The 17,654-nt window shown below is 37.5% G+C and overlaps 1 protein-coding gene, 1 long non-coding RNA gene and 1 pseudogene across 2 annotated transcripts; all 3 read right to left on the bottom strand.

Annotated features, from left to right (window-relative positions):
- Positions 1-3,451: 3,451 nt before the first annotated feature.
- LOC113324847 lies at positions 3,452-5,128 on the bottom strand (annotated as a pseudogene).
- Positions 5,129-6,663: 1,535 nt separating this feature from the next.
- LOC113320392 lies at positions 6,664-8,752 on the bottom strand. Its single transcript, XR_003346077.1, has 7 exons — positions 8,395-8,752; positions 8,096-8,219; positions 7,935-7,995; positions 7,598-7,734; positions 7,407-7,506; positions 7,031-7,295; positions 6,664-6,925 (listed from the first exon to the last, which is right to left on the bottom strand). It is a non-coding gene; the product is annotated as an uncharacterized LOC113320392 (long non-coding RNA).
- A 1,127-nt stretch (positions 8,753-9,879) lies between these two features.
- Positions 9,880-12,865, bottom strand: LOC113323856 (uricase-2-like). The gene is made up of 8 exons (XM_026572203.1): positions 12,439-12,865; positions 11,988-12,080; positions 11,554-11,629; positions 11,305-11,414; positions 10,893-10,984; positions 10,607-10,780; positions 10,422-10,515; positions 9,880-10,275 (listed from the first exon to the last, which is right to left on the bottom strand). Exons 1-8 carry the CDS (start codon positions 12,640-12,642, stop codon positions 10,192-10,194), a joined length of 927 nt encoding a protein of 308 aa, XP_026427988.1. The 5' UTR covers positions 12,643-12,865; the 3' UTR covers positions 9,880-10,191.
- Positions 12,866-17,654: the final 4,789 nt, after the last annotated feature.

The raw sequence follows: 17,654 nt of genomic DNA, 5'->3' as shown, positions 1-17,654 counted from the left end.
AAAAATTGATTCTGCTGGAAATGGTAATTTGGGTGTGCCGCCGAGAAACGAATCTAAACCCTAAACAAATGTAGTGCACATGAGTACTTTAGATTTGAGAGATCAATCTATAAAATTCTGGCCTAAACCAAAAAATGGTCGGCCATCTTTGGGTAGCTGCCAGGAGCCGCTCGAGTAGGCCAAGGGCTAGTCGATCAACCCTTATGGAATAGGGGCGTACGGTGATCACTATGGCACCTTATTGGTCTCTCAGAATTGGATCTAAGCCGGTCAATTTGGATAACAAAGTTGGGCGACCAAGATGATTTGCGGTAGTAATCGGTTGTCGTTGAATTTATTAATACTTTTGTAAGCAGCGCGACTAGCCTGCTTTGAGCAACTTCCAGGAATTTTATGTGTGGGTTGACGATGGGCCGATCGGTACATATAGGAGAGCACGACTGATGATCATGACAGCATCTCATTAGTTCCCCGAAATCATATCTAGGCCAGTCGATTCGGCTGGCGAAGTTGGATGGTCGAGATTGCTTTGCGGCACTTATGTGCTGCAGTTGGTCGACCTTGAGTCCTTTAAAGCCATGTGGCCAACCTACTTTGAGCTAACGGTTTTAGGTGTTAGCTGCAGGCTGGGAGAAATTCAATTGTCCAGGGCTAAAGGCGAGTCGCCGGTGAGCATACCGATACTTCATTGGCCGCCCAAAACAAAATCTAAGCCATCCAACTAGACTGGCTAAGTTGGACGTCCGCGATGAATTTGAGACTACCATGGCCAGTCTTAACTTGTTAAACCTCTTTTTTCAACAGCGCGACTATCCTAATTTTGGCTAGCGGTTATGGTTGTTGCTGGCGGGCTAGGAGAATTTCGATTAGTTGGAATAGTACTGGGCCCGCTTGTGAACACCATAGAGCTTGTTTGGTCACATTGGAAGAAATCCAAGCTCGTTAAATCGGCCGGACAAATCGTGCGGCCGAGATTGTTCTAAGACTGACATGGACAGTCTAGATTCAGTTTATGAAGGAATTTAAGCGTGTCGACCAGCCAACTTCCGCCTTTAATTAAAGTGTAGGCTGCGCATTTAGAGCGATTTGATTGGTCGATGGAAAAGAGTGGCCGGCCAAGTGGTCTCGACCAATCAAATCCTGAATGATATTGTCAGGAGCGTCGGCCAAAGGAAGAAGGAGCGTCGGTCAAAGGAAGCTCGAGTCAGGGCAGATTGGCTGGCTGAGTGGCGTGGCCAAGCCCTTTCTTCCAAGGCTCCAGTTAGTCGCGGTTTCCTCTTTCTTCCTATTTCCCATTTTTTGGTAGGGTTTGCTCCTACTAGTTCCATGGTGGATCAATTTCCTAGTTTGCCTAGGTTTGGTCTCGACCAATAGGGTTCGAGATATTGCGCAGGCCAAAAAAACCTAATTTTTGCAAATTGATAAAATTAGGTTAGAAAAATTGAATTTTGCGAGCTGTCACAAAATAAATCAATTTTGGTGAATTTTGCGCATTGATACAAAAATCACTAATTTTTATCTCAGAGGGCAGCGTAACTTTGCATGCCTCTGATTGAGTACTTCCATGCACATCTTAATCCTGACACTTCGGGAAATTCATGCTACTCAACTGCGAGCGAACATTAATTGTCATGTCATGTAAATATTAAGAGTTCGGCTGGGTAACGTAGCATATAATAGATACTCAGCAGGCTCCGGCATTAGTGAATAATGCAGCTAGGAGCTTATTATGTAGCGGGCCTCGGCATTAGTGAATAATGCATCTAGGAGTTTAAATACTCATTAGGCTCTATACTGGTGAACAATTCATCTAGGAGTTTGAGTTTCAATATAATATGAAGAGAGACATAGGCACTCATCAGATTTTGATATATTCTTCAAATTCCTTTCAGAATATAGACGTATCAAGGCCTACTACTTCTGATGCCAGGTCAGGTAGACAGACTTTTACAGTTTGCGCCCTAAACTAAAAACCACTATCAACACAGGGTACAAGAGAAAGCTGAAATGACAATAAAATGTACTCCCTCCGTTCCTTTTTAATCCTGGCTCGATTGGGGTATACCCAAATTAATTGAAGTATACCAAATGAGACAAAATAAGGTCATTTTGAAGTAAAACACAAAACCCCTTATCCACATATTTACAAAAATGGCTAATCTACCCTTGATTAATTAACACTAATAAATGTGATAAGGATAATTAATTTAATTAGTTAATTAGTTGATTAAAATTTTGAAATTAGGTTTTATTTAGATTGAACTCATGGATGTGGGTAGATTTTTGAGATTTTTTTTTAAGAATTCTACTTGTAACGGAAATGAAATCGTAATACCCAAACACTTATAAATATGGGATTGTAGAGCTGCTGGGCGATTTTATACTCAAAATTATAGAAGGAATCAACATTTTCAGTTCTGAAAATATGAAAAGTCGGCGAGGTCTACGGATGAAGAACATGCCGACTATATCTGGCCGGCAAGGTCTGTGGATGAAGAACATGCCGACTATACTTTAGCCGGCAAGGTCGATAAAAAAATACCCTGCCGACTATAGATTTTTGACATACAAAGAAGGTGTTACAAATACATGATTAGTCGGCAAGGTATTAATTTCATAACCTTCCGACTAAAATATAGTCGGCAAGGTATAGAGATGGATATCTTGCCGACCCTGTAACTGCTAATTTCAGAGATGAAAAGTCGGCATGGTATTCAACCTTAATATAGTCGGCAAGGTCGACAAAAATTACCCTGCCGACTTTTGGTTCGTTTTGATTCTTCGTTTTTATTTTTTTGATTTCACTGTATAATTAGAGTGTAGAAGAAAGATTTTGATTTTTTTTTAATATGTTTTGGCCGGCATGGTTTTTTAGTATGGGCAATTTGGTCTTTTAACACCTTTTAGAACCCCTTAGCACACTAGTTTGGATAGGAATAAAATGAGTATACCCCAATTAATCTGGGTATACCCCAATCTCGCCAGGTTTTTAATAGGCTGGTTTTGTTTTTAGAGAAATTTAAGGAAATTAAGAGAACTAATCATTGAAAGTGGTCCTCATGACACTTGTCAATAAAAGAAATGAAGTGAAATGGTCCCCATGACACTTGTCAGCAAAAAAAAGTATAGTGAAATGGTCCACATGACACATGACACTTGTCATCAAAAGAAGTTAAGAGAAAATTAAAGTAACATTTGAGTTTCCCAATTACGAAACCAGCCTATTTTTTTGAAACATTTATTTATAGAAACTAGCCTATTAAAAAGGAACAGAGGGAGTATTATGGTCATTTGTATGTAATACTGCAACTGGCTATTAATCCCTAATTGATCGGACGAAAAATAAGGTAGCTTTTATTATGGGACTCTGAAAATGAACATTGTCGACTTTTGTTTCAATGGATAAGAAATTTTGTGGAGTCACACCCAGCCAACCAGGCCAACATGGTGTTCAGGCTTGCGTGTGATACACCAGGAAAGTGTTACCGCCGCTGTATTTTGATGCCAATACCTTTCCATCGGTGGTAGGCTGTGAAAATGCAACTTGTGATGCTTCAATAGTGTGACCCATGCAGAGACTCTTCCTGCATAAATAACAGAAAAATGAAATACTATAAGCTACGAACCATGAAACCTTAAGCTGTTCCCTCTGAAACCATGCTTGAGTTCAAAGATCAGAAGATAATGACTGGTGGGGTACTTAAAATGAATATCAATGATGGGTAATTGAGCAAGTACTAACCTAGCAGCATCAAGTAATTTGGTGGCAACATGTTTCTTTCGATTAAAAGGTGTGACCCAAATAGCTCTAATTCCACAGAGGGCTGAAACAGCATCCTTCTCGCACAGAGTGACTCCACTTGGGTCTTCTGACGCATTAAGTTTATCAACAGAAGGCATATGCTTTACAACTTCCTGCTGAAAGTTAACATCCCCAAAACGCAGTACAACAGAATTTGTCTTGCTGCTTTTTCATTTGAAGTGGAGCTTTTCTGGACTACAGAGTTTGAAATAACTCTGTATGCAGTTTTTATTGGTTCTACCACTAGACAACCAGCAATTCTCTGGCTCAGTATGAACAGATACACCTGAAACCAAGATGAAATGAACGAGTTGAGATTTTTTATAACTACCTGTGATGTATACACTAGAGGTTTTTTTGTAAAAGACTCTGGTCTGTACCTTGCAGAGTTTGTGGAGAAGCCACCCCTCGCCCAAACCAAGCTCACCCTCCACCATCTTTACAACCTCTTGAACCTGACAGTAGACATCTCCCTCATTAAACCTTTCAAATTTGATTAGACCAATTTTGCTTAAACAAATCTGGTAGACAGGAATATAACAATGAGAAAAAAGTGGAACCTTTTTCATGTGAGCTGGTGGGTCACCGTCTAACACTAAAATAACACGAGCACCCTCACTTGCTAAGATTACTCTTTCTTTACGCCAACCCTGTCCATGGATTTAAGATAAGACATGAGAAACAATATCCAGAAGTATATACAGATATTGTTGCTGATTAAACAATGATCCCCAATGACTTTGAGTTAAATACCTTAAATTGGTTTCCATGAGTGTAGCTCTTGTGAAGCTCTTTGTGAACCTTCTCATCCCCTCGTCTCCTATAGCAAAGTTAAACCCACATGTAGAGCAGGTATGTAGAAGGAAATCCGACTGCCCTAACTCCAAATGGAGCTGCGCATAACTTCTCTTTTTGATCAAAGTTTTGCTTGAACTAGAAGCTAGTAGTCTGGGAGGAGCAACTTGAGGTTTTTCTCTGTCTGTACTAGTGATTTCACCTTTTCTGTGCAGGACAAGCAATAATTTGTTCATTCAGTGCGAGACTCAAAGAAAATTAAAAATTATTGTAATGATGTAGATTCGCCTACTCAGAGATCGTGCAACTATGACTGAGATATCTATTAATTCTTAATCAATAGAAATTTGGTGCACAGGATTGAATTCCATACCTGTTTGGTTCCTCTTTAGGTGTTCGACGCTTGTATGTTATTAGAATCTCGGGTTCTTGAATGTCAAAATACGTATCTTCAACGGGAGTGGAAAGTTTAGAAGGGTCAAAGGTTTTGGCTGCGGAGCGCTTAAAGAAAGAACTGATTTTGGCTTGCATTGAAGTTGAATGCTTTTAACAGACTGCTTTCTGGTTTCTAAGGTGTTTAGCCGGCACAAATTTCGACGAAGTCTTAGGCTCTTTGCATATCCAAATGAAATGGGTTTTTCGAGCTTCAGCACTTCACACAAACTAACAAATGGAGTAGTATTTGTCTCTGAGTTAAAGCAAGCATTTAGTCTGCATTACAGTAAACTAAACCCTAAGACAAATTTGAAAAACAACATATTAGTGAACCAAATATAAATAGACGAGAAAATGACGACAAAACCCTGATAGGCACTGTAATAAGAGATCAACAAATGCTTAGATTGGAATTAGGTTTATGTGTGCATCGAATTGATAATTCAGATTGAAATATAAATAGATGAATCGTCTTTCTAAATAATTTGCCTGTTGTTTATAAATCAAATTGATAATTCAGATCTGGGGTTAGAGGATAACAAAGTTAAGCAAAAAGACATGATCAGGAAAACAATAAAAATACCTGCTAATTTTCTTCACCACTGGCACTGCGAAAAATTGAGAGAGAAGTGGGAGAGAGAGGCGGGGGAAAAGATCAGAAAAATAAGAGTTGCGCGGGAAATTTTATTTTAACGATTACCGCACTCAAACTTTGATTTGGGCACCCCGTGTTAGGGAAAGTTGAAAATGATCCTTAGGCCAAGTCCTACGGCTGCTAGATTGGCAGCTAGATTGGCAATCCACGTACCTCCTAAATCCCATGGGAATGCTAATCTAGCAGCTAGATTAGCAGTCCATCTTATCTGGGACCACTGTCCAGCGCTGTTTGGTTCAGCGTTTTAAATTTCAGTCGTCAGATCAAATTTTGTGATTTTTGTAATCCGTGTGATTTTTGTGATTTTTATGAGCGCTGAATCAGCGTTATGGTCACTTTTTGAGCGCTGAACTATTTAGCGTAAATGTCACTTTTTGAGTGTTGAATCATTTAGCGCTTTAAATTTCAGCCGTCAGATCAAATTTTATGATTTTTGTGATCCGTGTGATTTTTGTGAGCGCTGAACCATTCAGCACTATGGTCACTTTTTGAGCGTTGAACCATTCAGCGCTTCAATCTCGCTGCTAGTTCATCTGCGAGCAAATGCTAGGAGAGAGAACTAGTATTAACTTTTAGACCACACTTTTTTTTTTTATTTGCAACACTTAACTGCCAATCTAGCAGCTCAATCTAGTCCATAGAACTTAGCCTTACAGAGAAATGAGCAATTCACCTGAAATCTAGAATTGATCGTGCATGTCGTAGACAACAATTTTCTTGAAAAGTGAATTTGCGCATACGCAATTGTTTAGAATAGTGAAAAGAAAATCTTGACTCAAAGATAATAGTGATAGAAACCATCATTCTGAGACTTGTGATTTCAGAATCGTAATATCGAAGGGATCAACAGCCCAAAAATAATACTTAAAAAAATGCAGAGAATAGGCGCCAAATTGGTACAATAGAATTTTGTTAACAACATAAGATATGAATTCAATCCAAATTCTAATAACTAAACACCATATACTTTTTGCTAGTGAAATGCTAGAATACACGCCAAACTAGTCCACCCACATACTCGAATGTATTCAGAAAAAACCGAGTTGCAGGATTCAGAAAGCAGTAAACACTGGCCCTTGTTCCAACAAAAGGCATAATCATGTTCAAAGACATTATAAAGTTAAGATGTAGTGTAAAATAAAGCACATCCATAGTTCCAATGTCTCATTACAAGAACCGGCAAGTTTAGTTAACGAATTCAGGTAGGCTTCCGCTTCAGAGACTGTAAGCTTGAGATTCTGTGAGATGAGAAAGAAAACAGAAAACGAAATAAATATTAGTTATATCAGCTGGAAAAAAGAAAAAGAAAACGGTCTACTATTTACATGCTTTCTTAGTGATACCTCGAACTCCTCCTTCATTTCATCGACGTTACAAGCCTGGAATTCATTCTGACCATGGTGAAATTTCGCGAGATGCTGGAGATGTTCTTCCTTTTGTTTATTTATATCACGCTGAACATTCTCATCCATCAACTTCACATTTGTTTCCAAATGTTCAATAGAGTCCTCGAATTTCGAAAGCAGAACCCTTTAACTGATCACGGACCCATGCTTTGTGGGGATCCTGAAGTGCTGCATCCAACATGGTAGAAAAGCTACAAAGCATCTGATTACCAGTAAACGTAAAAAGAACTGTTCCTGAGTGATCTTGCATTGAATTAACATGCATCTAAAGGTAAGAAATGAAAATCAAGTAAAGGGAGTGTATCCGAATAACCTTGGCTTTTAACTGCAGTGTGTGGCAATAGAAATACTCTTGAACATACAATGCAGCAGTAAGCCTTGGACTTTCCTCTTAACAATTTGATATGAAGTTTCTATATGTAAAAAGAAAAAACAAAGAATCAATTAGGAATAATAATAATACTAATAGTAGTATGAATAACATGTTGGTGTTCAGATTCTTACATTGCAGATTGTATAATCAACAAATACTTCTTCTGTACTTTCATAACAACGACTTGCACAGTTGGGAAGTCACTTTAGAAAGATATAATGTAACTGTTCCTTCAGATTCTTCAAACCTTCTCCACTCAGTCAGAGGCCTATAATAGAGGTAATAATGTAGGCAAATATTAATTAAGCGATTCTGTACTAGTTTTTATTGGTGTATCACTTGCATAGAGAATGAATAGCTGAACGAGAGGAGAGATATGTGTCTTTCACTTTTATAGTATATTTTTTGCTTATATTGTAAAACATAATACAAATTATAAGATTAAGTGAAGGAGAGGGATTGAGCTACCCATTCCCTCCGCTGTCGCGTCTTTTCGAGCTTGAAGGTTCTTCCATCGTTTTCCTTTTCCCTGTTGAGAAGATCAGCCAACATAAGACGACACAATCCTTGATTGATGATCAAATAAAAAAGAAGCAGACGAAAAACACAGGAGACCAATAGAAACTTACCAGTGGATTTGTGAAACCCCACATAATTCTCTTTTTGTTCGAAATTTTGCTTGAACTAAAAGGTAGTTCTGTGGGAGTGGCAACTTGAGATTTTCCTATGTCTGTAGTAGTGATTACATTGTACCTGTGCAGGACAAGCAATAACTTGTTCATCGAGTGTGAGACTCAAGGAAAATTAAAATTTGTTGTAATGATGCAGATTTTCCTACTCAGAGATCATGCAACTATGACTGAGATATCAATTGGTTCTTACGCAATAGAAATTTGGTGCTTAAAAGTAACTAGATTGAATTTCATACCTGTCTGGCTCCCCTTTAGGTGTTCAGCGCTTGTATGTTATTCGAAGCTCTGGTTCTTGAATGTCAAAGTGCATAGTATCTTCAATTGGAGTGGAAATTTTGGATGGGTCAAATGGTTTTGGCTGTGGACTGCTCGAAGAAAGAACTGAAGCTGAGTGATTTTGACAGACTGCTTTCTGGCAGGTACAAATTTTGATAATGATCTAGTTGTAGGTACATTGCATATCCAAATGAGCCTGTGAATAGAGTTTTTTTGAACTTCAGCACTTTGCTCAAACTAACAAATGGAGTAGTATTGGTTTCTGAGATAAAACTAAAAGCAAGCATCTATCCTGCATACCAGTAAAGTAAAAACCATAAGTCAAATTTGAAGAACTACGTATTACTGAACCAAATATAAAAATAGACAAGAAAATGATGATGCACTATGATAACAAAAGCCTGATCCAAAATGTCACAGACATATACGATTACCGCACCCAAACTCTGGTTCTGTTTGGGAAAGTTATCCATATAGAGAAATGAGCGCAGCTGCACAGAGTAGTTCACCTGAATTCTAGAATTGAATAAAATAATTTAATTATTAAATAAAATAATGCAGAGAATACACACTAAATTGGTACAATGATAAAATTTTGTTAACAACATGAAGATATGAACTCAATCCAAAATGTAACTAAACCCCATATGCTTGGTGCTATTAAGGATAATCATCAAATTTATCTAAATCCTTTTCTCAAAGCATTCCCCTTGCAAACTTCTCTCGCAATAATCTTTGCTTCACTGCTATTTTTGATGACGCTTTCTTGACTGCAGACCGGCTGAACTGAATTAGGACCCAAGTTCTCTTTACTGGAGGAAATTTCGATGCTGATCGAGTTAGGATCTGCTTCATCGAACGATATCTGAAAACAGAATTATCATTAGATCACCTTAATAAATATCTATCAGAAACAGAAATGAACAGGACTATCAAAAACAGAAATGAACAAAATTTGAGTTTTGAACTTACAAGGTTGTTGTAATAACCAGTTATGTCTTCTAATGGCCACCTCAAAATCCACAAGGCGTCGAATTTTATTTCAGGCGCTGCACCCATAGGTTCGATCTTCTGGTTAGGACTTGTCTTCTTATAAAGTAGCCTCAGTTCGCTGTTGCTATTAGAGAACTCCATTGCAAATGTATCTTCAAAATGTGGCATCCTTTTTAAGGAAGAAAACAGAGCTAGTCATTATTGTAATCGCTGGGCGACCATAAAGTTTCGGTGAGACCCAGAAGAAAATGAGGAGAAAAGCATGTTTTTAACTTTTCTTTAGATCAATGAGTCCAGGTAAAGAGGCCAAACATAACGGTAACTAGCCAAAAGTATTTTCCCAAACAAGGTTTGACAAACTTGTTCACTTCATGACAAACTACCACAATTTTTTTTTTTTTTTTTTGTGGTCTAACATTCTGAGTAACTTGATTTGTTAGTATTTTGATGAATATATGAAGCTTCACAAGTTGTTATTGACTTATTGTGTTTTTATAGCAACCGTGCTGCAATCGAACCATCATTTTCTCCAATACAAGTCTGACATAGCCATTACTGGACAAATATATAAACATTATTTAGTACAGTATTATGTTACCCATGTTTTTAAACATTTTAAGTTTCTAGACTTCTAATGGGAAGTCTCTACAAAGACGTCCCCACATATATAGTGATGAAAGTGTCCAAATTCACAGATGAAAAAGATTGTATGAACCACAACAACAGGATCCATGTACTGTAACACACCACTTAAGTTCCAGCTTCTACATCCTTGACCAGGAGCGGCTCAAGCTCGCCTCAATTGTTCCATGTGGTTCATCAGTTGGTGTGAAAACGTCGTCGTTGAACTGCAAGTATCATCAATATCGTAAGCGTGATAGCAATTCTCGGACAGAGAAAAATAAGCATTTTCTAGGATCACATGCGCACTTGCTGAAACTGCATAAACTCAGAAAAACTTATACACACTGACAGATTAATAACTTGGTGTTACCTTGACAATGGTAGGGCTGTCCTTGTTTGGTAGATTAACTGGTAGGAAATGAAGATTTGGCATTCTCAACTGGATTGATGCTACATCTGGGAACCTGAAAATTTATGACCAAAATCAATCTCAATGGATTCAAAACCTACTTCTGAGTGTAATGCAGAGAAAAAGTAAGACAGAGAGGACATGACCTGCTGAGAACAGCCCTGGCCATCTGATAAAGTGTGCTCTGGACAGACGCACTGTACACACCCTCCTTTGGAGGTCCAAAGAAGGTCTCAAGCATAACTTTCTTCACATCCAAGTACTTCTCTGTGAAGTAAGGCGACTTCACGGGAATGTTCGAAAGTGATTCAAACACATACCTGCAATAATGGTAATCCAGCTTATAAGAATACAGTTTGCAGAAAGGAAACCAAATCTGTATATATATATTCTTTCGTTCTCGAAGATACTTGATGAGATGCGAACACATACTTCCATGAAGCACTAACTTCTGTGGCCAACATCCTCTCTCTTGTCTCTGGCAGAGCAGTGTACTTATCTCTAACAAATCCCTCAAAGCCTGACTACTCAAATCAAAAATAAATGTTATAATCACAAGTCACTAAGATTTCAATTATCAGTAAGAGCACTTGCATGAGATAAAGCTTGACATGATATGTTAACCGCTCACAGAATTCCGTCATTGAGAAAGACTTTCGATCATCTTACAGTGAAACTAACATGATTCGACTACGGGAGATTTATGTGCCATACTTCCAATGAACATAATCAACCACCAATGTCAAATACTAAACTCTAGTGACATCCGGATAGATGTGCAAATGGATAAACACAGAGATCATATGTGAGTTACTAAGCCGTGACAAGAGTGATAAACAGTTACCTGGGTTGTTTTCAGCACAGCTAGTCCTTCAACTCCAGAAGTCAACCTTACGGCACCTGACTTTTTCACTATTGCTTCTGCTGTATGTTTCTCAGACCCAAGTTTAAAACCTAAAAAACCAAACATCTCTAAAACTTAATAAGATTTATAATGAGACTGAGAGAAACTGACTACTAACATGATAACAAGGACTGCTCTACGACTTTATAAGATAATGAAATAACAATGTAAGCATCGGATTGCTCTAACCATGTTGATGTGGTTGACCACCTACAGATACGCGTTCCCATGGCTTCTCGACTATATTGATTATAGCAGTTGTAACCTGTGCACCACGTATACAGATTCAGGTCCTTAGAATCTATGCAATTGGGATACATTTACCAAAAGGATACTAGAATAACATTTGTGGTCATGAATGAAATGAATCAGGAGAAGCATCGGAAACGATCTTCATACATGCAGCCTTCTGTACAAATTCTCTAAGACAGAAACAGTCATATTGCATTCATGAAATCCCGATCAAATCTATGACCAGGGAGCGTAACTCTTCTTCAAAAAGCAGATCTGTACATACTTAAGCGTTCGCCACAATGAATTTCATTTTAACAAACAACCAGCAAATGAAATCCTAATCGGACTTTGATAAAATATAAAAAGGCATTTCGTTCAAAACTCATTACCTGAGGATACAAAGTTGTGAAGTGCTTTCCAAGTTCAATTGCAAATTCCTCCACCGAAAGAACTTCAGAACACTCCTTTGCTTTCGCATACACCTAATTTACATTGTTTAATTATATATGAAACTCTAGTGAAAAAAATAAAGTGAAAAGGCAACAGATTCATCGTCCAATAAAACAGTGGATGACCACAAATAGGTTGAATATAGCCAGCTCAATAGTACAAGAATCAAGATCAACCGTGACTCTAGCTAAACTGTACTTATAAACCTTATAACCATAGACAATCTGGAAAATTAATCTTCAACAGACATTCAAAAATCAAAATAGATCTTATAATATGGATGAATTAACGCATGAAATCAGATAGAAATGCAATGGATTTAACTCAATGTATCAGATCAATTAATTAGAAAGAAATTCAAGCTGCAATTCGTCTGAGCTAAATACTTACAGTGTTTTTCATAGTATCAGTAGCAACGATATCAGAATTATCATCACGAACATATGCAGGTAAACAATCAGAAAGGAGACTTATATTAACATTCCATTCTACAAAGAAATGATTTCCATCTTCTTTTCTCCATATTCTACCAACCCTAACTCTACTTTTTCCATGTTTCTGCTCAAAATTCAATCCTTCTATTTCATTCGCCATGATTCAGATTCAAGCTTCTCCCACAAACTATAGAGGAAGTATAATAGTAGCAACTTTTTTTAGATTCCTTTATCACTAATAACTCACAAGTGAGATCAGTTTTGGGTTCAATAATTAGAGGTTAGTGTGTCTCGAGTGTGTGTGACTGAACAAGGTTGGAAACACACTTGTTGCAGATGCAAACTACAGACTCTTTCCTGATGGATTCCGTCAGTACGTGGTGTCACTGCGTTAGAAGTCGGAACTCTGGTATTCCAATCCTATGGGCCTTTTCCAAATAACTCTATTATTGGGCTTAAAAACAAGGATGAATTGGGGCCATGGAAAATAATTAGGGGCCTCGTCCAATTTATAACCACCACATAACAGGGGCTCGTCCAATTTATACCCACCCATTAGAGGGCTTCCAAAATATTGGTGAAAATACCAATTTAGCCTTCTCTAATAACTACCCAAAAAATCTCATTAACCGCTAACCTCGGCCCACAATGTTCATTTCAATCAAAACTTCTTCTCCTCCCATTCTTCTTCTCCTCCGCTCCCTCCCTCCCACTGTCTCCCATTCCATTAACGATTTCTGAGGAAAAAAAAATTCTCACCGATTCATCGTCGTAAGTGAACTAAAACCCCCTAATCTAAGTTGGGTTTGTGTTTAATTTGATTTGTTGATTGAAAAATTAGGTTTTCAACTGCCAAATTGCAGTTATAGTTCCAGAGTCGTTAACCACGGTTTTTTATTGCTTAACGATTTTTGATATGCATATTGAATTGATGAAAAATCGTTAACCACTAGGGTGTAGTAGATAACAACCCTAAACCTGGTTTTTTGTCCTAGAATAGTGTCGTCCAGGAATTTCTAAATCGTTAACGATTCTTCTTGACGACCCTTTTTAAATACGAACGACTCTGTCTTATGCAGAACCACCTATCTGTCCCAAATAGTGATAGGGTCGTTGGGTTCTAAACATATTAAGTTAACAACTCTGTGTGACCTAACTAGCTGGAGTCGTCAATTATATCACACTTGGTTGACGATTTTTCATAATCTGCAAAAGTCGCAGGTTTGAGTCATCAAAGGTTGTGTCAAGTAATTGACGACTTCTTAGAGTCGTTCGTTTATTACCCTCTCAACTTAACGACCCTCACTCTGAGTAGTTGTGTAGTGTACATGAATCGACCACTTGGAGCATCATTCATACAATTTGAAGAGTATAGGATGTTTACCTGATTGTTTTGAGCTTCGGGTTCTTCATTTTGAGGATTGGTTCCTTCATTTTGAGCAATAGGATTCCTCCACTGGAATCACTCATTTCAAATAACCCTAAATTTCCCCCCCCCCCCCCCCCCCAAAACTCAATTTCTTCCTCTCCACAACACAAAACACAATTTTTCTTTTATCAAAATTTTATCCTTAAATCTGATTTTAATCTAACTAAACTAATTAACAATTAATTAAACTCAATTAACACTAATGATTTGGGGGTAGTTTAGCCATTTTAAAAAAAGTGTGATAAGGGATAACTCTCAATTACTATTTCATGACCTTTTTTTGTCCTGTAGGTAGGATCCCCAATTATTTTTCCAGGGCCCCCGATTCAGCCTTGCTTAAAAAGGGTGAGTTTTTTTGGGGGCTTGGTGGGGTCATGAAATAATAACTCACGGAACCCCTTATCTATCATTTTTTGTAATGTCTAATCTACCCTTAATATGATTAACGCTAATTAAATTGATTAAGCTAACTAATAAATCTTAGTGAATCGATTAGACTAATCAAAGTATTAATCTTTTGCAAATCAAAGCTTGATTTTATTGAGTTTTGAAAAAGGAAAAATTGTGATTTGGTGAATTTCTTTTGAAAAATTTTGAAGAAAAATGATGAAATCCTTCATCACAAAACTCAAGATAACCTTATAATCAACTCCCAACATCAATTTTATCAATTCAAATCCGTCAAAAATCTGAAAAAGATCTGGAATTTTCTGTTGTTATGGCTGGGTAAATGTGTCGACCTGGCCGAAATTAGATAAAACGGTTGGGATATTAGGAACTCCCAGCTGTGAACACATAAAACGGATGGGATTTTATGAACTTCTGGCTGTTATTATTCCCAATATAACCAGAGTCTGCATTACGGCTGGGTTTACATAAATTTCTCGTCCGTAATTAGATTTAAAAGTTGAGAATTTTTTTGATTCAACAGGAATTGTTAATACGATTGAGAATTACTAATACATTCATTAACTAGACCACAATAAAACTCATTACATGCTTAATATATCCCCATTACAAAGTTGGTTTTAGTAACATCCTTTCCGATGTATCAAGAAATCTTCGGTGATGGTCATTTGAGCTTCGAAGTTGAAATTATAACCTTTCCATTTTCTCCATTCCTTGTTAGCTTGAGCTACGACTTCTTCATCAGTCTCACCTCTAAGTCGAAGTTGCTTGCACATACGAAGTAAAGCCATATACTCTTCCACTTTTTTGCGTATGTTTGAGAATCGAAGATACAATTCAATCCCATCGCGGTTGTTAGTGTTGCCTGTTTCACTACAAAAATATTCAAAAATATTTTTCCAATAAGATTGACTTGGTACACCATCATTCCTTCGTTCTTCTCCCTTCTTTGGATAGCATAGCACAAAATTTTGGGAAAGAGATAAGTCTTCATCCAAAGTAAAGTCGGGTTTATCCTTTGAGTACATTGCATTGAGTTTGTAGGAGTTTTAGTAGAGATTATTAGTGTAGAAGGTGTGATTTTGATTTGGAATGGGTGGTTATATGGAGATGGGGTTATTTCAAGTTTAAATAAGTGGTTGAAAAGCTATAACTTTCTATAGATCAGTCTTCAAACGGATCTATTTTTTAAAATTCAAAAAACTATCCGATTTGAAGTGGTACAAAAGGAAATTATAGGTAATTACCACTAGGAAATAGCAAGGTCGACCAAGACGTAATTCTGTATAACTCCACCTTCATTTCCTCCAGTAACAACTCCACCTTCATTTCCTCCAGCAACTTCAGCTTCATTTCCTCCAGTAACAGTAAGACCTTCATTTCCTCCAGCAACTCCACATTCATTTCATCCACTAACAACAAGTACACCTTCACTTACACCACCAACTCCAAGTTCACTTGTATTCCTTGCGTTTACACCCAATGGTTTTCTGTGATGAGGTTGCGGAGTGGGATCACTAGAAGGTGTTACTTCTATTGATCTTTTCTTCCTCTTTTCTTTTCTGTTCAAAGACAAACCAGACCAAAATGCAAAAAAAGATAAGTTACAACGGCTGGGAAATATGCATAGTTCCAGACTAAAACGAAATTATGGATGGCATATTTATCAACCGACCAAGACGTAAATAAAAAACGTCTAGGAAAAATGGAAAGTCCCAGCCGCAACAAAAATAACGGATGGGATTTTGATTTATCGACCAAGACGTAAAACCAATAACGGCTGGGAAAGTTTTTTTTCGCATTGCTTACTCATATTATGGATAGGAAAACCTATCTGTTGTACCAAATCGGATATGAAACTAACTTATACAGTTGGGAAAATCAATTACGGATAGAAAAACCAAGACGTAACCACTACCGCTGAAACATAATTCGAACACAGGGAGATATACGGTTAGGAAATCCCCAGCCGTAAATAACTTGTTGCGGGTAAGATTTATCGATCTCGTACGCATCGACTACTTTACGGCTGGGAGTTCTAAATATCTCAACCATAAGAAACATAAACGGCTGGGGTTTCTTATATCTCCCAACCGTGATACATATACACGGCTGGGAAACCAATAGATCCCAACCATGAGACATATTTACGGCTGGGAATTCAAGAACTCCCAGCCGTAAACACTTTCTCAAACTATTTTTTCAGACCTAAAATCTTCGAAACAAACTTAAAGATCGATAAAAAGCTTAAATAAATAGTGGATATTTCAATTCATATCTTATTGATGTCATCTCAGGAGTGTAGGAGGATGGTGCATCTCCTTCATTCAATTCCTCTTCATCTTCACTCCCTACTTCATTTGTTGAAGTTGGTTTCTCTGCTTCAAGAGGAGGTTCATTCGACGAAGAATGAACTAATTTTTCCTTTTCTTTCATGATTTTATACAATGAGTTTTATCGACGACGATTTTTTTTTGAATCGACGATTAATCGTTTCAAACGAAGAATGATAGATGAAGAAGAAGGAAAAGAGAAAGGGGGGAGTGAGGGAAGAAGAAGAAAGAGGAAAAGAGAGAGGTGGTGGGACTGTTTTTTTTCTTTTAATGATTTTGATTTTCATTCTTTTTTCATTTAATGATTTTCAGTTTTTTTTAATTAGATTAATCAGTTAATGGAAGGGTAGAAATGTCATAAGTGAAAATGATTGAGGGTGTTCTTGAAATTTTACATAAATATGATCTCCCCCTATACCACTTAGTCTCCGCATAGTCTTTCAAGCCCCCAAAGTCCCACCCTCTTTAAGCCCCAATAATAGAGTTTTTTCCAAAACAATCTTTCTAGAAAAATAAAAATCCTCCGGGCGGTTTATCATTTGGAGAAAATTGGAGTCCTAATTTGTGCACCTCGGGTGGACATTCCGGCCTTTTTTATTGAGAGCACTTTTAATAGCGGGGGATAAAACTCCTACGTGGATTTTTTTTAAGACCCTTAGAGCATCTTCAATAGAGGGTAAAAATCTTATTTTTCATAGACATATCAGGAGTTATAACCCCAAAGGTATCACTATCCATCCACGAAAAACCAATCAAAACAAAAGTAACACAAAAACCCAAAATAACAAAAGTAACACAAAAATCCCAAAGGTGTCGCTATCCACCATCAATCACCACCAACCAGTAACACCAATACTAATAACGGTAACATGACAAACAACATCGATGTCATCATCCTACCATCACCAATCAGCAACACCATCATCACCGCCACCAATACCATCACCAACCACCACCACCATATCCACCATCAATATATACCAGCACCATCATCTCCACCAA

Source organism: Papaver somniferum, chromosome 11 (genome assembly GCF_003573695.1).
Source record: "Papaver somniferum cultivar HN1 chromosome 11, ASM357369v1, whole genome shotgun sequence".
NCBI lineage: Eukaryota > Viridiplantae > Streptophyta > Magnoliopsida > Ranunculales > Papaveraceae > Papaver > Papaver somniferum.
Note: the sequence above shows the minus strand (reverse complement) of the source record. Positions and strands in the feature narration are given on the sequence as shown.

Excerpts from the sequence above, each read along its gene's own strand:
- LOC113323856 (XM_026572203.1), bottom strand. The coding sequence starts at position 12,642 with ATGGCGAATGAAATAGAAGGATTGAATTTTGAGCAGAAACATGGAAAA. Across the intron at positions 12,081-12,438 it reads CTGATACTATGAAAAACACT|GTGTATGCGAAAGCAAAGGA; the intron begins GTAAGTATTTAG and ends AATGTAAATTAG. Across the intron at positions 10,985-11,304 it reads CTGTGCTGAAAACAACCCAG|TCAGGCTTTGAGGGATTTGT; the intron begins GTAACTGTTTAT and ends TGATTTGAGTAG.